Raw genomic sequence first — 27340 nt, 5'->3', positions numbered from 1 at the left:
TCTATGTCCATGTGCCATATCCAAGATGGAAACCATCTAGTAGAGCATGTTCTACTAGAAAGAGCATTGGGTAAAGACTCAGAAGAGGGCTCTGATACCAGTCATTATGCTCACGTAACCCATAAGGGGAGACAACTTATGTAGACTCTCTGTGCTTCTGTTTCATCTATTTAGGGGGAAACAAAATCTACCTTTGTACACACAGGAGTCTTTTGAGGAAAAAAGCCTGATAATTCTTGCCATAGCACTGTTAATTTTTCCTCTGAATGTTTCTTTACTGTAACTTGGATAGAGCCCAATAACTAATAAGGGTTAGAAAACGTGATACCACATTTTATGATTCTATGTGAAAAAACATTAAAAGACATAAAGGCAACTCGAGTGTATTTTTGACACCATTATTAATCAATTATTACTGATCATAAAGTTGTTGCTTCACTCAACGTTGAGGTGGTAAGGATACCATTTGGGGCACTGCCTTTTTGCAGCCAGATTCTAGAGCTCTACATGAGGTCCACAGAGGAGGAAGCAATTCCAAACTGAAGAGGTTCTATCCCCGGGGCTTGCTGTGAAATGTAATCTTGAGTCCTGGGGTGCCAACTGCTGCACCAAAGTTTCATCTTGAGCATTTCCATGCCATGTCAGTATGATATCAGGCACAAGTGGACGTCGAACCCACTTTGGCTTTGCAGCTTCTTCTCTGTGCATTAGGTGAATAGTACTCTGCCCTCTGGGTGTTTAATTCTAACAGAGGCAACACTTTGATTCCATAGCAAAGGACATGCCTTTGTATCACAAGTTATTTCATGGCAAGAATTCTACTGCTTGTGCCCCTTGAGGTTTGGCAGATCCCATTTCTCGACAGAAACCCTGAAGCTACGGCCAGGCCTCCTCTCCGCTATAGACCACTTTCTTGAAGCCATGCTTCCGGGGCTCTCTGTATGTCCTGACCCTGCTCACAGACAAGGCACATTTTCCCAAAATAAATCACAATGCTTGTCCCCCCCAAACATTTTCCCCTCCAAAACGTTATGCCTGTGGTTTTCAGAAACCAGCCACAGACCTTTATCTACAGAGAGTTAGAGAAAGCCAGACAGTGCAAGTGGACTCAGCAGGACCCTTGTGTAAGCCTGAAGGGCACCCTGCCTTTGGTTAAGCAGAGCTTTAGAAGACAGTGGAGCTAGTGTGAGTTGACAGTTCACCTCAAGCTCAGATGCTCCAGTTAATTCTTTCCCCTACATGCTGCTTTACTCTTGTGTGGAAATGGCCTAAAACACCAGAAAAGGATAGGCAGCTGGCTCCTGCCAAGAAGAGTTCGCAATCTGTCTTCTCTCACATTTCGAGGGGTTCTATTTTTTTGTGCAAAATGACCAGGAATCTTTCTAAGAGACAGAAACGGAGTGAGTAAAGAAACATTGGAATAGAGGTAGAATGACAGATAGAGATGCATAAAGGAGTGACAAAGGGCAGCTTGTTTTCCTTCTGTCTGTTCAAAGTGGACCTTTTCTCTCGATGGTACATTCGCCTGACTTTCCTCTACTGTTTGGCTTGTGATCAACAACCTGCTTATGCACAGATTCGACAGACTGAAAAATATCTACCTAATTATTTTCACCTTCAAGAAGCATGGGCCGTTTTCAGTGTATATCCTCAGCTTTATTTTATAATGATTTTGACTCTTTGGAGTTTTACAGAACTCCCTTCCATTGAATGTTGATATAATATAGAGGACCTTATTATACAAACAGCATCCATTTGAGGCAGAGAATGTTTTTTAGCCCTCTGGATTGAAGATGGAAAATTTGAGGCCCCAAATGAAATCCTATTGTTCATCTTGGTAGTAGCTCCAACATAAAGCAGGTACTTAAACGGTAGTTGAATAAGTGAATGAAAGAAAGAAATTTCCGAATTTAAAATATAGTTGTCCTGCGCACCTAGGGACATTTCTGGAAATCTCGTTCTAGGAAATTATTGTAATCACCTAGTCATTGCCAACCCACCAACAATGCTAAAGGAACCAGCCTTTCCGAGTTAGAAAAGACCTGGAGGAGGCCTTATCCTGAGAGAGATTTTAAAGTTCGGGCAGTTTTAAACACTAAAAACTTGGTTCCGACGTGATGTAGGGGTCGGGTTTCTAAAAGAAGTTAACCTGGAGGAGGGGCAGAGCCTGTCTGGATTCTCTGCTTGCTTTCCTCTTGGGAAGCTGCATTTAAAGCAACTCCCATTGGCTGGAGTCACATGATGCGCTGCCCAGAGGTTCCAGCTGCAGCTGGTTTAAAATGCCTGCTCACAGGCTCAGGGAAGAGGCCCCCTCAGCCTCCGCAAGGTTGAGGCTGCCGCTCCAAAAAGCACTCCCCCTAAAGGGCATCAGAGGGAGAAACGGCCATAGATTTTAGTGCTGTTATCTCCCGGAGGACCAAGGAGGGGAGTAAGTAGGAAGCTGATCAGAGGACAGAGAGAAAGAGAAAACGACAGTTTCCCCAGCACTGAAGCAATTAGATGAAAAAGTGCTATAAACCGATGGGCTCTTCCTGCTCCAGGGGTGGCTGCGGGGTACAGACGGGAAGGGAGGCTGGAAAAGCCAGCTCCTCCTGGATACACTCTTTGCAGTTCCTTCCCAGCCTCTAGGGCTCCACTGTAACCTACTTGAGGCTTTTCCCCTGTGACATGGGGAGCCCAGCACTTTGCTCTCGCTTGAAAAAAGATTTTGAATTAGAGGGGCAATTTTTTAAAATTGTGCTTTCAAAAACTTAAAAGACTGAGACACTGTAGATATTTTTTAAAATTCCCTGCAGGTTGTTTGTTTTGATAGTATTTACTGAGGAAGGTATGCAATTTTAGTTGACAAAATCTAGTTATATCCACTTTCTGAAACTTAAGAGTTCATTTAAAAAAATAATAGATTAGTTAGATGACTAATAAGGACCTACTGTATAGCACAGAGAACTCTACTCAATACTCTCGAATGACCTATATGGGAAAAGAATCTAAAAAAGAGTGGATATATGTATATGTATAACCGATTCACTTTGCTGTACATCTGAAACTAACACAACATTGTAAATCAACTGTACTCCAATAAAAATTAAAAAAAAAAAACCACTAGAAACTCAAAAAAAAAACAGATTAGTGATGGGATGACATACAACTATTAGTTTTTACTTAGAATACCCCATGTATCTGAACACTAATAGGTGCTCAATTATTTTTCTGATTAAAAAAGTACGTTTTTAAAATTCTTTGGTGTTTAAAGGAGTGTGCTTTCCTATGGTAAGAGCCTATTATCAGCATTAATCAATAATAAAAACACAATAAAGCATGCCACTTCTCACCAAGGTGACATTCAAAGTGGTTTCCCTCCCCGCCAAAAAAAGAAACTGATAAAGGATACTTTGGCCCAGATCCCCAGCTAGCTGTCTCCCTGCGACCCCACATCTCACAAAGGCCCTTTATTGCCAGCATAATGTTCTGCGCACAGGAAACGTGTGCGCATGTGCGTTTGTTTTCTCTTCCAGCATTCTCCCTGGCTGGTGAACAGTTTCAGGCCCACAGAGATCTCGAGACCACCAGCTCATGTATTTGAAAGGCATCTGTTTATTTTGAAAATGCAAATGTGGCCTACCTCAAAGACTGACAGGCAAGAAAAGACCCATGGAGCAAAGGGAGAAGTTTCCAATCTGGAGCCCTGTCCCTCCCTGTATCACACCCAGATCACTAGCTGTCAGAACCACTTAAACAAGCTCCAGGAATCTGAGCGAAGGGCCCACAATTCAAATGAGAAGGCTCATCTTTCCCAAGACTAGCCAGGCGGATCGTTCCTCACCTGCTTTAAAGTACTGATGAGGTAACTTCCAAAAGGACCCTGGGCCTTTGAGATGGCGGCTCCTAGGCCGAGGACTGCCTGGAGGAGGGCCCGTAACAGGGACACTGGCCTCTTAACAACAGCAGCCTGGTCCTGGGGACGGATTCCTGGAGAAAGCCTGGGAAGGTTAATACCTCGACTTTGATCTCTGTCAAGGCATACCAGCAAGAATTAATTTACATTTCAGATGAAAAAGGTTGACAGCATGAAAAGGCATCTTGTTTCTGGTATGTGAATGTGCCGTAATAGATCGGGAATTCTGAAAGGAAGTTCTGAGGAAGCTAAAGGGATAAGCCGCACGGCTGCTTTTATTGGGAAGGAGATGAAAGGAAAACAAATTTCAATATGTGCTGCTCTGTAGCAACATGTAGGCCAAATGCTTCCTAAATTTCAAGGGCTGTTCTTTTAAAACTATATAACATAGCTCAGCAACACGATTAAAAAAAAAAAGACTATTGGCCAGAACTTGAAATATAAACAAACACATAGCACAGAATCTAAATTTCAAATGAAATGATTTGTTGAAAAAATAATAAATTACAGAATAACCTTAGAAAATATCCAGAAACGGTTGCGTTATGATAACATCCCTAAGCCACTTCTGCAGGCTTCAAAAGTAAGAGCACCCCTATGTTTGGGGCTTGTTCTACTTGAAATGTCTTAGTGGCACGAAGAAGAGCTTGGAATGAGAGGATTATACTTTGGGAAGAGCACACCCCGAAACAGAGACTTTGGAATGAGTTGCTTTGCTTTTTAGATCAACACATTGCCTTTGACTCTGAAGATAAGGAAAACATTCTCAAGTAAAAGTAAACTGCCCATAAAATTGCAAATGTTGTTACCCTATCTAAGTATCTTTACCACTAACACCGAACCAGCGCCTCAGTTCCTGTCCATGGTGTCGGCTGAAGGGCAAAATGACACTGCCTGCTTTTGCTCTGGCTGCCACATTCTCCTGCCAAGAGGGCAAGGTGGCGTGAGTACCACCCTCAATGACTACATGCCCGCCTAAGCCCCTGCGGACTCAGAAGCGCCCGATGCCACTTGATCAGCAGGAACGATGGCTGCCAGGCTAAGAAGGGGGGGTGCTTGCAAGGCTAAAAGAAAAAAAGAAACAACAAGAGGAAGCTCCTTAAAGAAATGTGTTCTCTGTGGTCCCATGAAACAAAAGTACCCTCCCATGGTACCTATCCCATAGGTGCTGCACTGAAGAGATGAAATCCTGACTGTCCTGCTGTGATGAGGCTGCCCACTTGTCTGTTTTTATGCAGTGTTCACTTGGCAATAACAGAGTGCAAACAGGGAGCCCTCTAAAGATGATTTTCAGAGAGAGAAAATTTGATTTATGATCCCACATACTTTATTTATGATCAGTGGCTCAACAATATATAAGCTCAAAGTTTATATTTGAAAATGTATGTTGGGCTTTGGGCCAAACGGCAAGACCAGTCCAGCATCCTCTCTTAATGGCGGGGGCAGGGGTGGGGAGTACTGTGTGTGTGTGTGTTGGGCAGTGGGGAGGTAGAGAAAAAAATGCACTTTGAGTTGTCTTTCTTAAGCTGCAACTAGAATTGCATCCTTCTTCTTGATGCTTTGAAGTTGTAGAGCTTAGAATTCCTAGGGGATGGTGTTAAAAGTTACACATTTGGATTTAAATGACACCCCTTCCTCCCAGATATTTTGGTTTTGAATGAAGCTGTCGGGTCTTTACCGGGCCAGAGAGTTCTGAGGAGTGTCCCTGGAGCCAGGTTCTGGGCTGGGACCTCCTCGAAAAGGTTGCAGCTGTTTTATTTAAACGTTTGCTTCATGCATGGCAGTATCTGAAACCCTCTGCCTCTCCCTGCTGCTGAGTCCACTGGACTGGCCACTTCTCTCTCATTCTGTCTCCGATTTCTTGTGCTCTAGGAGCTCCTGGTGTGCTCTGTGGCCTGTTTCTTCCAGAGCCTCAATTAGGCACACGCAGCTCCAAATGACAGAGGGAGCGGGCCTCGCAGCCACCGTGGCTACTGCCGTTTGCAGAAGAGCAGAAGGACCTGGAGGCTGGGCGCCAGAGCTCGAGGTGCTCCAGCAGCCACAAGCTGAGCCACAGTGCCCTCACCCTGTAGGGCCCACAGGACTGCCTTAGCCACGTACAGGTCTGGGTGTGGGAAACTCAGTTAGCCAGGAAAGTCTCTGAGCTGTTCCTGTCTCTGTGATACCAAGAGACACGTCAAGCATATAATCAGAGAATTCCAAGGTTGGAAGACGTCTTTTAGACCTTTTTAGCCAATGCTCTTGCTCACAGAAGAGGGACGGGTGACTCCAAGAGGGAAAGGGATTTGTTCAGTTGGCAGTATGCAAAGTGGAATCTATCCAAACTGCCTGTGAACGAATTCTGGCTCTGCCTCTGACTAGCTGTATGATCATGGACAAGTTACTTCACTTCTCTGTGCCTCATTTTCCCTCTCTTGTATTCCATAAAATTTGGAATACAAAGGTACCTACTTGGAGCATCCTTAGCCAAGTTTGGCATGCAGCCAATTCTCACAATTCTCACATGGGGAGGGTGTGTGTGCATCAGAACAAGCACTAGAACCCTCCCTCACTAGAACTCTTGACCCCTATTCCAGTGCTCCTGAATTATTAACATTTCAGCTTTTTGAAACTCATATGAACTTAATCACAGAATATTTCCAAGTGGACACTATGAAAATGATGTTTTAATTACCTGCTTGAATATGAACAGCAGACTCACTCCTTCTGTTGCTTATTTTCTTAAATTTCCTCCGAGCATCATATCCTCTCCAGGCTAAAAATATAAAACCATGTGCTAGGAATGACATTAATTTAAGAATGTGCCAGAGAATTGATATAAGCTGTTTTCCCTCCAATCTATTACCCCTCTCCTCCTCCCTCCTACTTTCTCACTGAACAAAATAAGCAGAGCTACGTGAGTGATGGTGGGGAAGAGGGGCCTCTCTGTACTCTCAGCTTGCCCTCCGAGATGCTTCTTGATAAGGAGTTATTTTGGTTAGGCAGTGAGTTTCCAGAACCCTCTGGTTTCTACTTATGAATCACTTGGGACCCCTATCTAGGTGAGGTGGGTCCCTGTCATTCCAATCCATGGAGGAAGCTCTGTCTTCAGGACTTGGGGGGTGGGAGAGGACTGGAATAGCCCAACCCACTCCATATTTTTTACTGGGAGGAAGGAATAAACATGGAAGTTGAAGGAGAGACAAATAAATAATAATGATTAGTAGCATCACAGTTACATTTGGTGAGGGTGGACTATGTGCAGAACTGTGCTCAGGGAGGGAACGCATGTGATAGAAAGGGAAAAGGCATGGGAAATGGATGAAGAAAAGAAGAGAAAGGAAAAGGGAACCTGGGGGCAGGGGGTGCGGTGTTAAGTCCTTCAGACAGAGAACCAGGGCACGGAGCCGCCACCACGAGCGTGGCCAGCTCTCCTTTTCATTCCCACCCTGAGCACCAAAGCTCTCCAGTCGCTGAGTGAGGTCATGAAGTCCGGAGTGGACATTATGATGCTGGGTTATGAGAACACAAAGGAAATCATCTACTGTGTTGAAGACCTGGGGCTTTCACAATCACTCGAGATAGCACAGGAACTCAAATGCTGTTTGTAGCACAAATGACACACGTGTATGTAAAGAGGCACTGACTGGGCTGGGTGTATGACAGAGCCTAGTGATTTGTTCCCTTGGTTTACAAGCTCTGTCTGGGGTAGAAAAGCCTCCTGGACATGGCAGTAGCAATTCTGATGTTGAAAATCTGGTAATGGACCTGAAGTGTATATGATGTGGTGCATCTGGGAGCTGAGGCACACGTCTGTGTGATTTGGGTTTTACATCCATCCACTGCTACCACCTCTATCTTGCCTCAGGTAGGGATGGCTTGTTTGCTTACCTGGAGGTTAGGGACCATGGCGGTCTTGCTCACGGCTATATCCCCAGGACCTAGCACAAGGTTTGGCCTGCAGTAGATACTCGATAAATGTTTGCTGAAGCCAGGAAGAAAGGAAAGAAGAAGGACGGAACGGAGGGAGGAGAAGGAACCAACGAGAAGAGCAATAGGAGAGTGGCCTCGAGTAATTAATGAAATGCCAAGATTCAGGACCGTTTACCTGACTGGATGGCAACGGCCCCCTTCTCTCTCTTCTCTCTGACTCTTTTGTATCTCCTGGCTCCCAGCCACCCCTTGACATAGGCCTGCAGCACAGCCACTCTGCCTATGACTTCCCGCAGTAGCAAATTTAACTGCTCAACATGGTAATACTTGAGAAAAACCTGAAATGAGACATCAGTTTTAGCATTACGTGTGGGCTCCCAAACAGAAATTCACTCTACACCAACATATTCTTAACGTAAATATTAAAAGCATCATCTAAATAAAGTTTACAGTGACTTGATTTATGCTAACATTACTGACTTCTTGGAAGCAAATACAATTCCCCTTCTAAGGTCGAGCCTATGTGGGACTATTGATATAAACAGACGATGAAGTTAACAGGGTTTTAGGAGATCCGAAATGTTCTCCAGGCCAGCCTCAGTTTTGCCATGAGTTCCATTTTCCCAGCTTGATTTCTTTCTCCACAGCTCTGATAGAGGTGCTAACCAACAAAACTGACCCACGGCCAACAGAAGTTCAGAGGGATTGGGGCCTGGATGACCCACAGTGATCTAATTATTTCTGCTGGGGGGCAGCAGTGTTGCCATCCACACTCAGGCAAAGGCTGGCTTTGTAGGGCAATTCAGAATGGACCATAAAGACCTGGGAGCCTGCAGGGACACGATGTTCCTCCGAATGAAAAGCTAGACATGATGAGACTACTAATCAGAGTGGGCAGGAAATATCACGAGTCTAAAAAAAAATGGACAAAACTATAAAAGATACTCATTGTCATTCGTATGATCTGTGTATTTGCCTGCGGTGCTGGAATAAGCAGCACTGAAAAAGGGACATTTAAAAATGAGCTCAAAGATCTCATTCTAGAAATGCTAAATGGTTCTCACTACATGCAGAACAGGAGGCAAACTCTCCTCCTCTGGCCCCTGAGGTCCTGGGACTCCTGACCCAAGACCAGCAAAAATCACTGTTAGCTTGGGGTCTTGTCTGCTAAGCTACACAATTTACAGAGCTATTCAAATCACTGATAAGAGACAAAGGTTCACAGCAGAGCAACTCGAGTGACAATCTAAACAACAAAGAAAGAACTACCTTTGTTTTTCCCAGCAGCCAGTGATCTAATCTGGACTTTTCCAAGATAGCGACACAGCTCTCTCTGCTAGCAAAAGGTGTTTGATGTGCTCTGAATGCCAAATAATAATACCTACAAAATAAAAGAGTGAAATAAAGCATTTTTAGTCACCATTTGATTCAGTATAGTAGAATTACTCTGGGCCCATTGACATATCTTGTTTTTTAATATCAAATATTTCTTGAGCATCAATAATAGTTTACTAGGTAGTAGAATATATACAATTCATGCTTATTGGCTCTTACCTACTTTCATATTTTCTGCTATGTGTATTTTCCTTTCAATATTGCTTTGCAATTCATATTCAATACATACTTGGCATCTTTTGCATGCAAAATCAATGTATCTAATCCTTTAAAAAACTGAAATTTAGACAGCTCTCCTAGTAAAAGTCATCATTTTAAATGTCAGTATTACTATTATAAAAATAATTTGTCATCTCATTGTATAAAATTTGACTCTGCTTTGAAAATCCCATCTGAAGCAATATGTAGATAGCAAAGATGATCATAGCCTAATACGACTAATTTTGTCTGTTAAGCTACATGTCTCTCTCAAGGTAAAAAGTTGGCGTGTTTTCTTGAGACAATCACCAAAACCACATTTGTCTTCCTAAATTACTCATTTTAATGAACTTCCATACTTCCAGATGAAAGAGTTTCTGGGTAGATTCAAAGAACACCACCAAAAGGGTTTTTCTCTCCTTTTCTTTCTTCTTTCTTCTCCATATATATATATATATATATATATACATATATATATACATATGTATATATATACATATATATACACATATATATGTGTGTGTGTATATATGTGTGTGTGTGTATATATATGTCCATATATATATGGACGTATATGTGTGTGTGTATATGTGTGTGTATATATGTCCATATATATGTCTATGTCTATGAATATGCACATATATGTATATAACGTTGAATACATTATCCTTTAGAAAACTTTACCTTAGTTTTTCTTTTAAAAACTTTTAAGGATCTTTCCTCTGCTCTTTGCTGCCATCTATAATTAAATTCAACTGCTTGGAAGTTTAAAAATAAACTTAATTTCCTTGTTCAGAGGATTTTCCTGTCATTCCTCAGAAAGGGTGATGTTATTTTAGAATTGCTTTAAAATGTAGAGTTGTTTTCACTTTTTAAGAAAATCACCAAAACATAAAATATGTCCTTTCCTCCTGCCAAATATTCCCACGTCTTTCTGTTTATGGAAAAATAAACACACCCGATTAACACTTGAGCCATTTAAATTTATCTTAGTGCTACAAGACTGTTTTACAAGTTAGGATTGAATGCAGAATTTGCTGAAAACATTTGCATTCAGAGATCCTGGGAATGATTCCAAGGCTCTGGGTCTCTGTTTCCACCTTTGAGGAGGAGGAGCAGTGCTCTCTCAGAACCCCTGAATGGTGGCCAGGACCACGCTAGGTCATTTGGCCAAGCCCAGGAACCTGCTCACAGCAGTTGTCTTCTGGAGCTAAGCAGGAGGAGGGACAGCCAGGAGTCAGGCTTAGGTCTGGGCAGTTCGTGGCATCAGCACAATTCTTCAGCCTAGTTTCTTCAGTCTAGTTTCTCCAGGACTGTAGTTTCAGTCATGGCTTCTTGGATTTGGATTTGACCAAAGGCAAAAAGATTGTGTCCTAGAGTGCATGGGGTTGGTGGGAATAAGATGGCAAATCTATAGGGGTGAATGTCTTGGGAAAGCTGAAGTATAGATAGCTTAAGATGTAAAAGTCAGTGGTAACACCAGGACTTCCTACTCTCTTTCCTTTAGGCCTGGCCATTTAGAACATGGGCTCCCTTGGCTTTAATCAGCCAGGATTGCTCAGGATGACTGCTCAACACTATTGGTGATGAAGTATTTAGAGAGAATCTAATGAATGACCAGCACTGTGCAAGATATAAGAAGATTGCAAGATATGTTCTAGCTCTCCATTCAAGGATTTATACTTGTTTTTTGAGCAACCATGGATGCTTCTTAGCAATTTCTAATTTCTAAATAAGCAGAATGTATCTTGAACTAACATAAATACTAGAAATTCACTTTGATTTTTGACTCTTCAACCCAAATCTTTTAATTTATTATGATGATAACATTCATATCTGGCTTAGTTCAGAAAGAGATGGATAACAGTTATTGCAAAGATGTGAAGGTTTCAAAAAATATTGAGGAAACATGTAAGTGATATGCTTACAGGAATCAGGTCAGAGAAATACACTGTGTTTCCTCCACAGAGTAATTCTGTATTCTAGCAGATACCATGGCGGGGGGTGTGGGGGGGAGGAATTTGGCTGAGCTTCTGTGTGCTTCAATATAAGGGCAAAATTGAACGGCACCAAGATAAAAGATCTGTCAGCAAGGGGACATCTTTTGGAGAAGATCCATTCCACCCCCTTCTTGAAGCAGCTTGATGAGTTAAACAAGCAGGAGATATGCAACAGCAAAATAATACACGTAAAGATTTGTCTTGAGGATCTGGGCACTTGAGAGCATTGTAAAGACCAGTTCCGCTCTGAGCTGTCTCTGGTGGGTAGAATTCATCTCTCAGATTGGAGTTTGAGCCCTGAGTTAAGAATGAGAAAGTCTCTGTTTCTAACTGTAGGTAAGTCACTTACCTCTCTGTACTTGAATTCTCATAGGTGGCAATGGGAACCAAATAAGTGGTTCTTAACTCTCTTTTTTGGGGGTGGGGGGCAAGACTCTACGAAAATCGGTAAAAGCTATACACATTCTTTCTTAGGAAGATGCTCTTGACACAACACATTGCATACAATGCCAAGGGGTCCACATAGCTCCTGTTGGCCCTCCAAGGACCTAAGAGCTCTTCTCTCCTTCAGAACTCTATGGCAAGTGTTAAATTTCCCAAGATCTCATCTTTTTAAAAAAATTATTATTATTATTATTATTATTTTTGGCCATGCTGTGTGGCTTGTGGGATCTTAGTTCCCCAACCAGAGATTGAACCCAGGCCCACTGCAGTGAAAGTGCGGAGTCCTAACCACTGGACTGCCAGGGAATTCCCACATTATTGTTTATTAATAAAACACATTTCTGTTCTTGATCTGGTGGTAGATGTGGGTAGTGTGTTCATTTTGTAATCATTCATTGACTGGGTAAGGCCTCATCTTATTAAATCACATAAGCTATTAAAATAGTAAATATCCAGTTGAAAAATATCTCTATTCAAAATGTTATTTAATTTTCTGCCTAAAATGTCTTGTTGTATGGAATGCAGACTTTTCAAGGAAGAGTTTTAAAATACAATAGGCAAAGCGGTTTGTAAAGTGCTAGTAAAAGCAACAGGCAACTAGAGACACATCCTTCTTCATTTAAATGCTAGAATCATAAACTGGAAGGATCTGTACGATCCTAGGATATACTAGTTTTCTACTGCTACATAACAAATTTAATGGCCTAAAAAGTGGACATTTATCATCTCATAGTTTGTGAGGGTCAGGAATTTAGGAGCAGCTTATCTGGCAATTCTGGCTCAGGGTCTTTCATGAGATTACAGTCAAGATGTCGGCCAAGGGTGCAGTCATCTAAAGGCTTGACTAAGGCTGCAGGATCTATTTTCAAGATGGTGCAGCCACAAGGCTAAGGGTAGAAAGCCTTAGTTCCTTACTGGCTATTTTCAGGATGCCTCTCAGTTCCTTGGCACATGGGCCTCTCCAGAGGACTGTTTGAGTATCTTCATAACATAGAACATGGCTTCCACCAGAACAAGGGATCCCAGAGAGAGAGCAAGAAGGAATTTGCAATGCCATTTATGACTGAGGCTGAGAGGTGATACATCATCACTTCTTCCATATTCTTCTATTCATTAGAAGCAAGTCACTAAGTCCAGACTGCATATAATGAGAGAGAATTTAAGTTCTACCTCTTAAAGGGAAGAGTATCAAGTGATTTGTGGACATATCTTTAAACCACCACAAAGAATCTCTCTAGATCATCAAGTCTTACCAAAAAATGCACAATATAAAGATAAAATAAGTTAAAAGTAAAAGAAGAAGATATACCATGCTAACATCAGTCAAATTAAAACTGGACTGGCTATATTAATATCAAACAAAGTAGATTTCAGAGCAAAACTATATTAGCAGGGATAAAGAAGTTTATTTCATAGTGATAAAGAGGTCAATTCATCAGAAGAACCTAAAAATTTGAAGCATTTTTGCACTTAAAAACAAAGCTTGAAAATACATGAACCTAAAAGTGTTAATACTGCAAAGAGAAATAAACAAATACACAATTATAATCAGAGAATTCAATACCCTCTTCCAATAATTGATAGAACAAGTAGGCAAAAAAAAAAAAATCATCAAGGATATAGAAGGTATGAACAACCAACTTAACCTAATGGACATTTATAGAAAATTCCAGCCAACAATAACAGAATACATATTCTTTTCAATTACATACGAAACATTTACCACAACAGGCCATATTCTGGGCCATAAAACATGACTTAATAAATTAAAAATATTCAAGTCATGCAAGGTATGTTCTCTGACCAGAGTGGAATTAGATTAGAAATTAACAAGAAGGTATCTGGAAAATTCCCAAATATTTATGAACAGACTTCTAAATAACCCATATAACAAAGAAAAAATCAAAAGAGAAATTAAATTTGATCGAATGAAAATGAAAACACAACCTGTCAAAATTTGTGGGAGATTGCTAACTAAAGTAGTACTTAGAAATGTATACCATGAAACACCTATAATAGAAAAAAAGAATGGTCTCAAATACATGATCTCAACCTCCAACATAAATTAGGGAAAAAAAAGCAAATTAAACCCAAAGTAAACAGAAGAAAGGAAATAATAAAGATCATAGTGAAAAATCATTGAAATAGAAAAGAGACAATGAATGAAATTAAAAGCTGTTCTTTGAGAAGGTTAATAAAATTGATAAGCCTCTAGCCATACAGATCAGGAAAAGGAAAGAAAAGGGAAAGGAAGGGAAGAAAAGAAAACAAAGGTATGAGATTAGTGATATTCTATAGATTCTATGGATATTAAAAGTATAAGAGAATATTACAAACAACTTTATGCCATGTTAACAAGCTAGAAGAGAAAAAGCATATTATCTTAATAAATGAGGAAAAGGATTTGACAAAATCCAATATCCAACACTATTTTTTAAAAAACAAAAATTTTCAATAGGCTCATACTAAAAGGGGATTTCCTCAACCTGAAAAAATAAACTATCTATGACGAACCTACAGCTAACACCATATTCAATGGTGGAAGACTGAATGCTATCCCCCTAAGCTTAGGAACAAGTCATGTAGGCGTACTATGACCACTTCTATTCAACACTGAAGAGGTTCTAGCCAGTGCAAACAAGAAAAAGAAATAAAAAGCATCTATGTAAGAATGGAATAAGTAGAATTGTCTTAATTTGAGGATGACACAATTGTCTACGTAGAAAAGCCAATGAAATCTACAAAACAAAAAACACCCCTACCAGAACTAATAAGTGAATTTAGTAATACTGTAGGTTAAAGATCAATATACAAAAATTATTGTATTTCTATATACTAGCAACAATTGAAAATTGAAATTGAAAAAACAATATCATTTATAACATTTAAAAATGTGAAATACATAGGGATAAATCTGACAATAAATACGCAAGACCTGTGCACTGAAAATTATAAAACATTTGTTAAGAAAAATGAAAGAAGACCTAAATAGATGGAGAGAGATACTACGTTTCTGAGTCAGAAGAATTAATATTGTTAATATCTGAGTAAAGCAGGTTACCCTCCATAATGCAGTGAGCCTCAACCAAGCAGTTGAAAGCCTTAAGAGAAAAGTCTACGGTCCCTGAAAAGAAAGAAATTTTATCACCACACTGCCTTTGGACATAAGACTACAACATCAACTCCTGCTGGAATTTCCAGTCTCACAGCCTGCCCTGAAGATTTCTGACTTGCCAGCCTCCACAATCACGAGCCAATTCCTTAAAATAAATCAATTTCTCTGAGAGAGAGAGAGAGAGAGAGAGAGAGAGAGAGAGAGAGAGAGAAACCTACATCTATACCTATATCTGTATATATAAATACATACACACACACACACACCCTATTGGTCCATTTCTCTGGAGAACCCTAACACAGTTCCAGTTCCCCTTTGCTGTTATTTAAGCACAGAGTAAAGACAGAGCCAACCTTGGTGATAAACTTCTTACAACGTCACCAATGGTAGAGGCAAGTCTTGTGCAAAACCATGAGTTGGTAGAAGGTTGTTTTTTAATAACTTCCTTTCCTCTCTCTCACTTCTCCCTTTGTCACTGAACTTCCCAAGTTTCCCACAGATGTTGGGTTTGTGTACTGTACACTGGCGGGGGGGGTGGTCCAGAACATCCAAATCCAGCTGTTCCTCCTCATGTTTTCACAAACAGATCTTCCCTGTCCTGTGTCAAAATTCTCTGTGCCTGGGCATTGTTGCAGGGCCATCTGTGCAGGGGATTAGCTGGCTCATCTAATAAACATTTGGATCCTGAAGGGAATTTAGAGTCATCAATAAAAATTCTTACTTTGTTTAAAGGAGAAAAGCCTGAGAGAAAGCCAGAGAGCCAGAGCAACTGGCTCAAGGTCACAAACTTAGTAAGAAGAGCTGAGACTTCCCCAGGTCTTCTAATCCCAAATTCAGGCCTCTTTACACTCATTAAACCTACATTTACTCTTAGCTCTTAGTGTATACACCTGATGTATTGTATATACTGGGTAGTATCTTTGACTCTCTAACAGGTACCTTTGATCCTCCAGCAATTTCCAGCTAACTGGAGTGTCTACAGTGATCTGGAATATTGGGCTTTTGACTTAGGAGAAGTGTTGACTTCCTACATCTGAACGTCAGCTGTCAGGCCCTCCTTGACACATGTGTGAGAGATCCAAACAATACTCTACTTGCACTAGTGTATCAGTAAGGTGTTGGTGTTTCAATGGAAAACAACAGACATTGTCTTTAGCGTACTCTCCAGGGTTATCAGATTCTAGCCCCATTCATCTTCTTTGAGCAATTTTGCAACTCTTTCTAAATTGTAGGTAACTGATAGATACATAAATTCTGTCCATTCTGGTGATGATTTTAATTGACTTCCTCTCCACTGTGGAAAAATCAGTTTTGTCTCTATTCACAATTCATCTCAACATTCCTTTACTTCATATAAGCCTCTGCTAGTTTGACTTTTCGTTTGAACCAATTATTACATCTGCTTGGTTCCCTCATATCATGTGAATAAAATAAATTCTTTAAACACATTCATCTTTATATCTGTATGTAAGTCATGATTTTACCTTCTTCTGAAAATTATCTTTAAACAAGAGAAAGAAAGAAATTGAAAAATTCAGGCTATGGAGGTTTGACCCAAAGGAGCACAAACACATGGGCAGGTGGAAGCAGGAAGTCCTCACAGTTAGGTAGACCCAGTGCTACCAAGCAGTCTAAAAGTCTAGTGTGCTCAGAAATACTGCCACTCTTCTACTTATAACCTTTGAAGTGGAAATATTGGTTAGTGTAATATGTTCATGTCAGAGTTTACCAAAAAAGTCAAGCTGTTTTCCAAAGTGATCACGCCAATTTATAGCCTCACCAGTGGAGTATGAGAATCCTGCTGCTCTCTAGCCATGGCAGCCCTAGGAATTGTCAGCCACACCGATTACTGCCCAAAGAGGTGTAAAATGGTATTTAATTGTGGTTTTAATTTGCATTTCCTTAATTAGATGTGGCTGAACTTCCCTTTTGTTTTCAGCAAAGTCTTCTGACAATGACGTCCTCCAACAATGGACAATATATAGTACAATGAATTTAATTCCTCTATTTTTTTCCTAATGATTACCCATACTCCTGGAAGGGGAAAGGAAAAGAAGAGAGAGAGAACTAAGAGGTATTTATTTTAGGTAAAAATTGTATTAGCATTGGAGATTGCTTATATTTTTGTAATGCCTGACATTTTAAATTTGTGCCTCTTATCTTAGTTATTCTCCTCCTGCATTTTTATGTTGTTTGTGAAGGATCTGCCTCCTTTAAAGATGTTTTTGAAATCCCAACCTATAATGAATGAGCTCTGCTTTGATTCATCCCTCCAGTTTGGGTTTTGCACTCAAACACATGCAAAACATCTATACCTCTAAATGGAGATGTGCACAGACCTAAGTCAATAGTGATACTTTTAAAAAAAGATTAAGTATACATTTTTATTTTCCTTTTTTTAAAAAAAAAAAACAACCTTAAGAAAATAACTTGCGATAGGGCTTCCCTGGTGGCGCAGTGGTTGAGAGCCCGCCTGCCGACGCGGGGGACGCCGGTTCGTGCCCCGGTCCAGGAGGATCCCACATGCCGCAGAGCGCCTAGGCCCCTGAGCCATGGCCGCTAAGCCTGCGCGTCCGGAGCCTGTGCTCCGCAGCGGGAGAGGCCACAGCAGTGAGAGGCCCGCGTACCGCAAAAAAAAAAAAAAAAAAAAAAAAGAAAATAACTTGCTTTAGGATGGATCATTCATTCTGTACAGTTTTAGTGCTCTGATATAACCATGCTGTTCCCATTCATCACTTTCTAAATTATGCAGGGGACGCCGGTTCGTGCCCCGGTCCAGGAGGATCCCACATGCCGCAGAGCGCCTAGGCCCCTGAGCCATGGCCGCTAAGCCTGCGCGTCCGGAGCCTGTGCTCCGCAGCGGGAGAGGCCACAGCAGTGAGAGGCCCGCGTACCGCAAAAAAAAAAAAAAAAAAAAAAAAGAAAATAACTTGCTTTAGGATGGATCATTCATTCTGTACAGTTTTAGTGCTCTGATATAACCATGCTGTTCCCATTCATCACTTTCTAAATTAAATTGACTTTTCATCCCCACTCTACTCATTTGTCTATTAAATAAAACTTCATTTAGGACCTATTAATGTGCCAGATACTGACGGAAGTGCTGGAATGACATGAGTGACCAAGGCAGACAATTTCCCCACCCTCATAAAGCTTACATTCTAGTGGGGGAGACAAACGTTAAACAAGTACATAAAGGACATCATGTTGAGCAGGGACAAGTGCTATGAAGAATAACAAATCAGGGTAGAGGGGGTTAATGACTATATTTGGGGGTGTATTTTGGCAGGCAGCCTTTAGCAGCTGGGAGGGTGAGGGAACTCAAGCCACATTATCTGAGAACTGGTGAAGACATTGGGGGCATTGAACTTAAGAGATAAAAATACTTAACAGGGTCTTGTATGAGAGGGGAAAGTTTTCTTTGACTCTCTTAGGGTCCTTCCCTGTCTGGGTCTGAGAATTAGACTTTCACAGACAGATTTACAGAAGAAAAGCATACAAATTTATTCATTGTAAGTTTTATGTGACACAGGAGCCTTCATAAGGAAATGAAGACCCAAAGAAATGATTAAACTTGAGTGTTTTTATACTAGGTGTGATGAAGGGTAGAGAGCTGTGGAAATGTGAGATAAACAAGGAGTTTGAGCTAAGTATAGTAAACTGGGGGAAACTGAACAAGGCCTGTTTATTCAGATTCCTCTCTGTGTCCCTTTGTCTTCAGAGATAAGGATGCTCCTTTCCTCTAGGTGTACGGAGGGCACCATTCACAAGACAGTGTTTTTTTTTTTACAGGTACTCAAATATGTCTCAAATTTTAATAAGATCCTCCATACATACATTTATTTACTACTGAAAATTGAAATAGCACATCAAAAATTTTTAATACAATTCAAATTTTTGAAAACCAGAAAATTTAGTTAATACACCTTGCTCTAATTATGCTCTAGCCAAACTACCCAATGTTTTCTTTACATTCCTTCCACACAAGTTAATTTGTTTCAAATTCTTTTTTTTTTTTTTTTTTTTTTTGCAGTACACGGGCCTCTCACTGTTGTGGCCTCTCCCGTTGTGGAGCACAGGCTCTGGGCGCGCAGGCTCAGCGGCCATGGCTCACGGGCCCAGCCGCTCCGCGGCATGTGGGATCTTCCCGGACCGGGGCACGAACCCGCGTCCCCTGCATCAGCAGGCGGATTCTCAACCACTGTGCCACCAGGGAAGCCCCCTTTTGAAATTCTTGATATTGGGTTTCATCTTACTGACTTCAGGCTGCTAAAACAGGCAATACTTGAGACCTATTAGTGCTTCTTTGTGTCAAATCAAGAAGTGAAACTAAAGTATATTCAAGTTATTCAAATGCAAACAATCAATATATAGATTCCTTATAAGTTACCTGTATCAAGATAGAAAAGAGATGCAGGAATAAAACACATCACAGAACTTATAGGTTATCAAAATATTGGTACACAGTCTCTCCTAGAGTAGGGTAGCTTTCCCAAGCTGCTTCATAATGATCCTAAAATTATTAGCAAGAAAAAAACAGTACAAGAATAAAGTTTATGGCTCAATCGACTCTGTGTCATAATTATTCTCTGTGATAGTATCCTCAGAAGGATCTCTATGATACAGGTAACAATGACAGCTACATCTAAATCTTTCCATGTTTGACTAAGTCTCAACTTCCTTCTGCCAAGGTTCTCTTTGAGTCAGAGGAAATTGGTTGCCCTAGTGGTATGTAATAACTTGAATCATCCTTTCTATCCTTTCTTCCCAAGCAGTTAACAATGTCCTCACTCCTCTCCTCCTATAGAGTATGCCTTCACCAAGTCTCTGTCCACCCTGTGGAGGTGGATATTCTGGTAGAAGGGAAGGGAATTTGGTACTAGGGTTGAGAGTCAAGTTACAAAGGTTCTTTATTAACACTTCAGAGACAGGTTGAGAGGCAGCTGGAACTTCCTGGGAATTTTCTTCGATGGACATCTGAGGAGACTCCAGGGTTCAAGTTGGGTTAAACTCTGATGAGTCCATTGGAAGTCTAGTCACAGCTTGAAGTTCCTTTGGGTTCCAGGGGAAGGTGATGCTTAAGACTCTCAAACTGCTACAAAGTAACAAGGAAGAACTATAGATCCGGGAAAGAGTGAGAAAAATCCAAACTCCGACTAACTGTGGTGAGAGAAAAATCTCACACAGGACAGTTTTATGGCCTGCTTCATGGAAGGTCAGAAGGTCCTTCCTACACACGTCATTTCTCAAATTACTTCAGTTCGAAATATTCAATATGCCAAGGTGTCATATTTTGGGGTAGTGTGTCCTGAACATAGTTAGTCTCTTACACTGTCATGTGCAGACCACTTGCATCAGATCCACCTGGAGATTTCATAAAAGATGTGGACTCCTGGGTCCCACTCCAGATACAGAATCAGAATCTCTGTGGTCAGGTCTCAAGAATCTATATTTTAACAAGCTCCTATGGTGATTTTGATGCACTGTAGAGTTTGAGAACCACTGACTGAGGGGAACATAATAGCTGACTGCCATCAAGTGCAGAAGGGAGCTGATTTGTTGTCTGAAGCCCAGAGGGTAGAACTGGGATGAATGTATAGGAGTTTCTGAAGGTTGGTTTTGGTCAAGGTTAGGAAGGACTTGGCTGTGATCTAACATCTGAAACATGGAATGAGCTGCCTCAGGAGCCAGAGAGTAAATTCTTAGACTCAGAGCTGTTCAATAGGAATCAGACTGACAAGGTCAAGCATGTTGCCAAAGAAATTCTAGTTTTAGCTAGGTAGTTGAATTGGATGACCCTTTAAGATTCCTTCCAACAAAGATGCCATGCTGACATGTCCCTTGGCTTAAATAATTACTTCTGTGATTTTATTGTTTTGTTGTTTTTTTTTTGCGGTACGTGGGCCTCTCACTGCTGTGGCCTCTCCCGTTGCGGAGCACAGGCTCCGGAAGCGCAGGCTCAGAGGCCATGGCTCACGGGCCCAGCCGCTCCGCAGCATGTGGGATCCTCCCGGACCGGGGCACGAACCCGTGTGCCCTGCATCGGCAGGCGGACTCTCAGCCACTGCGCCACCAGGGAAGCCCTACTTCTGTGATTTTAAAACTGATGTTTATCATTAACCCAGTACTGTTACTATCACAAATCTTGGGTGATTGTTATTACATTTGGGTAAGTTGGAAGTCTCCTACAGCAGCATCACATGGAAACTTGCACAGACACCTCCCTGCTGAATCAGAGACTCTGAAGGCCGGGCTCAGCAATCTGTGTTTGAACAGATTAGCCCCCCAGGATAGTCTCATGTGTGAGAAAGTTGAAAAACCACTGTCTTAGACAAACAGAATCCCACAGAAGTGACGTGACTTGTCTACAGTGACCCAGTCTATCTCAGGAAAGAAAATGGCTCCCATGTCTCTCTGTCATCCTTTTTCTTTGTTAGGCCCAAATGACTTTCTGGAGCACATCATTTTCCCTCGGAAAGGGCAACTGTTCAAAACCTACCCTCAAGAAATTCTCACACATGTTTAATATTTAGGATTGTTTATTGAGCCTTGCTGGCAAACAATTGGACACAATGTCAACATCCACCAGGAGAGGGATGGCTAAATAAATATCACAGGTTTCAATGAGGGAGTTAAAAGGAATCTGTTACAGCTATGGAACAACATGGATTTATCTCTAATACATATTGTTAAATAGGAAAGCAAGTTGCCAAACGGTATATAATGTGTGATTCAAGCTGAAAGTTTAGGGGGTTTTCCCTTTCTCAATCTCTCTCTCTCTCTCTCTCTCTCTCTCTCTCTCTCTCTCTCTCTCTCTCCGTGTGTGTGTGTGTGTGTGTGTGTATTCCAAAAGGATAAAACTACCCCCAAAATAACAGTGGATACTCTAGAGAGGGGCCATGATGGGGATGCTGGGAAATGGAATTAGGGATGCAGAAAGAAAGACTTTAGCCTAACATATAATATTTTAAAATTTTAGAGGAAATGGTATTCATACATTTTTGCAATTTGAAAATTAATTTCAAACATTAAGTAAAAATTGTTATGGTTTAGTTACGATGGGCCCAAATCCTGGTCAAAGAATCCTATATACTAGTTTGATTAATATCTCCTGCATCGAAGTAGAAATATCCCCAATCATGTGAAGAGTAGCAATCCTTTCCCTATTTTAAAATATCCCTTGAGGGACCCTATATCTGTATCAGTAACCACCCAGATTGTCTACTCAGACACCCAAAATACAGGACAATTATCTGAACAATTAAATCCATATAAATAATTTTCTCTTATGTAGATAATGGAGGGAATTGAGCGATTTTGGCTTGGATAATTTGATAATTACCACCAATTGCCCATTTCCCTTCAGTGTGTATAAAAATCCAGATTTAGTTTATTAACTTCTTTCTCATATTTACCATAGGGCCTTTTATTTTAATTTTTTTTCCCCTTCATGTTTGGCCTTTAATAAAGACAGAACAGCTGGCCACCATCTGCTACCAAAAAAAAAAAAAAAAGTCATTATATCCGTTATATCCTTAAGAAGACTCTTCAAATTTGGACCTTGGGATAAAAAGTCACGTTGATCTATGCTATTAGATTGTGGAAGTCTTGAGATTGTAAATTCTAATTCCGTAGTGCTCACTACAGCACTTGGCACACACAATAGGTGCTTAATAAATGTTTCTGATGCCATTGCTGCCTCCTCATATGCTCTAAATGGGAGACTTTCTAAAGAAGAAAAACAGAATTAGAGATTGAGGCTGAGTTTATTCACAAATTAATTTGTAATAGAAAGTTAAGCTTTAAACTGATCATTCTATTTCACAACTAGTAAAATTATGAATGTATTTTTTTCTGCCTGAATTCTACAGATTGATTTTGCAATGAATATTTGGATGTGTTCAACTGTGTCATTTATGTACTATGAGGATGGGCTATGAAATCAGATTGACTCTCATTTCATATCCTGACTCTACCACAGACTACCTGTGTGACTTTCACCAGTTTCCTCATTTGTAAAAGTGGAATGATTTTATCTGTTTGGGGGGGCTAGTACCAGTAGTGAGATGTATATGTAAAGCACTAACATGAAGCCTGCCTTAAGCAGATGGTCAATAAATGCTCCTCTCTCCTTTCTTCTCTTCCTTTCTTTGACAAAAATTTATTTTTCTCTTCCCCAACCCAAACGCCTATGAAAAAGCAGCTAGCAATTTTTCCTCTGAGTCATCCTTAAACCATGGTCTTCAGGGTTGGGCAGATATGCACTGTAAAGTGAATAGAACATGCTAGAACAGGAATGACTAAGAGGTCAACTGTGGGCCAGCTGATGGACTGGGCAGCGGTTTCTTAGAGCACCATATTGGAGGGAATTCCAAAGCCCCATCTGGGCTCTGGAGGAAATGTGCCTTGATTGAGGAGCCAGGTCTGCAGCTGGGGCTGGAGAACAAAGTGGTGCCCATTTGCCATCTCTGTGCCAGGAGGTTTCCTCGCATACTCCTCCTCTTCCACCTTTTCTCTTTTTTGTCCATTATTTTCTTCATTCTGTCTTCCTTCTGTTGCTTCATTGTTATTATCCAACATAAGCTAGTCCCACTGCATTTGTTTAAGGAATCTCCAAGCAGGGACATAGAGTTTTAATTCACCTACTGATTTTCATAGAATAAGCTGGGCAGCCAATTCAAAAGTCCAGGGTGGCAGTCTTCTCAACTGCACTGATACTGTCTAACATCTTCATAGCATCTTTCTTCTTGTTTTCCTTTATTATTTCTTCACATACTGTTTCCATAGCATGGCCACTGTTCCCTGTGTTTCGTTACTACATGGATTCCTCCCTATAACTGAACTAGCTCATGAGGCTGCCCACAGAGCAGACATTAAGGAAATTGGGAAAGACAGCCTGGGCTTATTACTGCTGCTACTCAGTATCTTTGGAGAGTAGTGTGATTGATATTACCTCTTGTATCCACTTTTCAAATCACCACTATAGATTTCAGTCTCAATTTGCAGAGCTATCAGCTACAAAAATGATTTTTCTGATACTTGAATAGATAAGAAACAGCTGTCAGCAGTGTGGGCTCTGTGAGAAAGGGAGGGTCTTAAAAGAATAAGTTTTGGGATTGTGAATCATCTATAGGCAAGTTGGGAGGGATCTTCAGGCCAGGCCAGGCCAAGTTGAACCCATACTGCACCCTAAGAATGGAGAGACGTAGTCACAGGAATTCTCTTCAGTCCATAGTAACCTGGAGAGTCACTGATACTGTCACCTCCTTAGAGATGGGACCTTGGCAAAGCTACATCATCCCTCTGGCCTCAGTCTTCTCATCTGTGAAATGGGAAAGTTGGACCAGGCCATCTCTTAGAGTTTTTCAATGATATCTTAAAAGGTAGTTTTAGAATGTTTTTTGTTTATTGCACTAACCAAAGTTAAAACAACGGTACTATAAGAGTTAAGGGAGAAAAGAAGTCATCCAAGGTCTCACCTATATAAAAGGCATCAACGCACACACAGTTGGGGAGTGGTGAGCAACTCACTCTCTCAAAACAACAACAGCAAAAGGGTGGGAATGACAGTATACAAGAACAGCAGTTGTTAGAGATTCCTCCCAGAGAATGCCACCACTCAATTGCTGCCCCTAGAAGCTAAATGCAGAGACTGTTCACGTAAGCATGCAATATATTTTACTCACAGTGCTGAAACTGTCCATTATCCTCCCTAAGTATTATCTCTTACATGTCTCTCACAACCACGTAAATCAATTTGCAGGGAACTGAGGATTCTGTTCACTTAGCTGCAGATATAGTAACTTATCTAAATAGCACATTAAGATCTATTTTATGTCAGGCTCTCACCTGTGTGGTTATAGGTGAAAAGAAAAAAAACCCAGGGATGTCCTGGGAGAGATAAGGCATGGCATCGCCATCCTAGCTGCTGGAGGATTTGTGTTTCCTTATTCACTGCTCACTACCCAGAGAAGAAAGTAGCAGCTTTATTTTTTGAAAACTGAAATTTGGATTTCAGTCTTTCTTGAGATGTCTGGATTCTTCTGTGATGCTGATTTTTCTCTTAACTCCTGTTCTGTGAGCCAGTACTAACCCTGGGGCTCTGTAAGAGAATATCAGGGACCCTGTCCCTATAGATAAAGTTTTCACAGTGATAAGTGATGACATTCAGTTCACTTTGCAAGAGCTAAAAGAATTTGTTGCAGGCTTAAAACTGCAAACACATCTTTCCATGGCAATGGGATTAAAGGGTCCTCAATATCTTGCCTGCTTCCACTCAGGCACTTCTGCACTTTTTAATTCTTAAACTACAATCCTGAGGAAGAAGCTGGTAGCAAGGAGTAAGAAATGAGTGGGCTGTGAGGAACTGAAAGTATCTATTCAAGTTCATTCAGTCCCTTAGTCATTCAGTCACTCCTTCATTCAATTAATAAACATTAGATTTCTTTTCTGTGACAAGCATAATTAGTGCCTCTCCCATTACCATTCCCACTTCTTCCTAGCTAACTGAACACCAGTTTGTCTTTGGGTCACAATGCACCCAGCCCCAGACCTGTTCCCCACTTTCTAAGCCCCTCTTTGTAGCTAGGAATGGTCATGTGACTCAGTCCAGGCCAATGAGAGGTTATGTGAAATGGTTTCTGGGAAAATGTTTTCTTTCCTAACAAAAGCTGGGCAAATGTGTCTGACTTAGTTATTCATCCTGCCCCTTCCCTTTCTTCCTGCCTTGAATGCAGACATAATGCCTGGAGAGGTAGCAGCTACCTTGTAACCATGAGACTATAAGCTAACCCATACACACTAAAGATGGTAAAAATAAATGAAAGGAGGTCAGAAGATACACAGGCCCCTGATAACATCATTGAACAGCTAATATAACATTAAAAATAGCTTACCTCTCAATTTCTTTTTGTGAGAAACAAACAAACAAACAAATCTATTTGGCAATGGTTCTCAGTTTGGGCAATTTTGCTCCCCAGGGGACATTTGCCAATATCTGGAGACAATATTTATTGCCACAATTTAGGGTGGGGGGGGTGTTGCTATTAGCATCTTAAAAGGTAGAAGCCAGGGATGCTGCTGTACATCTTACAAGGCACAGGGATAGCCTTCCACAACAAAGAAGTACCTGGTCCAAAATGTCAGCAGTGCTGAGACTGAGAAACTCTGGGTTAAACCACTAAAAATATTTATTGTTTGTTATTCACAGTCAAATGCATTCCTAATTGGTAGATTCCCTCATCTGAGAAATACTAAACATACACCATGGGCCAGACACCATACCATACAAGATGCTAGAGATACAAAAATAAGTAAGAAGTCAATGGTCAAAGTCCAAATATGAAAGACTTGAAAACAAAGGTCGACTCCAAAAATGTCTGGATGTCTATCTAGAGTTGCTCCAGACAATCCACTGGCAAAAGTATGTGGATCTCAAAGGATTGCTCTAGAATCCAAGAAAGTCGGTTGGTCAACTCTGGAGATGTCCTCAGTGAGGAGTTTTATGGGTCTTCTCTCTTAGAGTATAAATTGAAATAGAAAAAAGGCTTTGTTAAGGGAGTATTAAATCATGGCAAGAATTCTGCTGTATGAAAGGGAAGAAGCAGCCTTCTTGAGCGAAGTAATTACTGCACACTATTCTTAGAGTACAAATAGAGGCCAGGTGAGAGACCCTGACAAAGAAAAGTGACATCCAACACAGTCCTAGATAGGACAAGGCTATCATGACCCATACTGATAAAGAGAAAAGTGTCAAAAATGCAAGAAGATGAATTCAAACTGGGCCAGAATAGATTATAAGTTTTTTCTAATCCCTTGGTGAAGTAGAGCTGGAAACTGTTTTCAGAAACCTGCTGTATAGTAGAGTGGTGGTTCAAAAGACAAAGATCCCCAAAAACAAAAAGCCAACTACACTTACGTTAACTTAGTAAACTGTAAATAGTTCTCATTCCAGAGTTAACACTGTTATTGTCAACAGAACTTTTATTCTTCTTAGAAAATTCTAAATTAAAGATCTCCTCTAGCTACCCGGGTTGGGGTAGACCTTTTGGCACTGTTACAGTTGATTCCAGGGTATGTATTGGTCAGATAAGGGGTAATGAATGCCTATGGTTTTAGCCTATCCACCCTCTTCCTCTCCTTCCTTTAACAGAGCCCCTCAGACCATAGTTCACATGGGGCTGACTCCATGCCTTGTCACTTGACCAAAGACCCTGTCAATCATCCCCCTGGGCACAGTTACTGGTATAAGCACCGGCACACGACCCAAGCTGGGACAACCAGAGAGTTCCTTGTATGGGAACTTTCAGGAACTTGCTTGCTGCTGATGTTGCTAAGCCTTTAGGATGCTTCCTACAGGAGCTTCCAGGGACCGTCTTTGCC

The 27340-nt window shown here is 40.9% G+C and overlaps 1 protein-coding gene across 1 annotated transcript in view; it reads right to left on the bottom strand.

The window, feature by feature from the left end:
* The window catches only part of MYO3B (myosin IIIB), a 511858-nt gene that overhangs the window by 115179 nt on the left and 369339 nt on the right, over positions 1-27340 (bottom strand). The window contains exons 28-30 of the mRNA XM_024122281.1: positions 9077-9188; positions 7983-8145; positions 6570-6650 (exon numbers count right to left, since the gene is read on the bottom strand). Coding sequence (XP_023978049.1) covers positions 6570-6650; positions 7983-8145; positions 9077-9188 — 356 coding nt within the window. The remainder of the gene's footprint in view (positions 1-6569; positions 6651-7982; positions 8146-9076; positions 9189-27340) is intronic.

The sequence above is a fragment of the Physeter macrocephalus genome, chromosome 2, assembly GCF_002837175.3.
Source record: "Physeter macrocephalus isolate SW-GA chromosome 2, ASM283717v5, whole genome shotgun sequence".
NCBI lineage: Eukaryota > Metazoa > Chordata > Mammalia > Artiodactyla > Physeteridae > Physeter > Physeter macrocephalus.
Note: the sequence above shows the minus strand (reverse complement) of the source record. Positions and strands in the feature narration are given on the sequence as shown.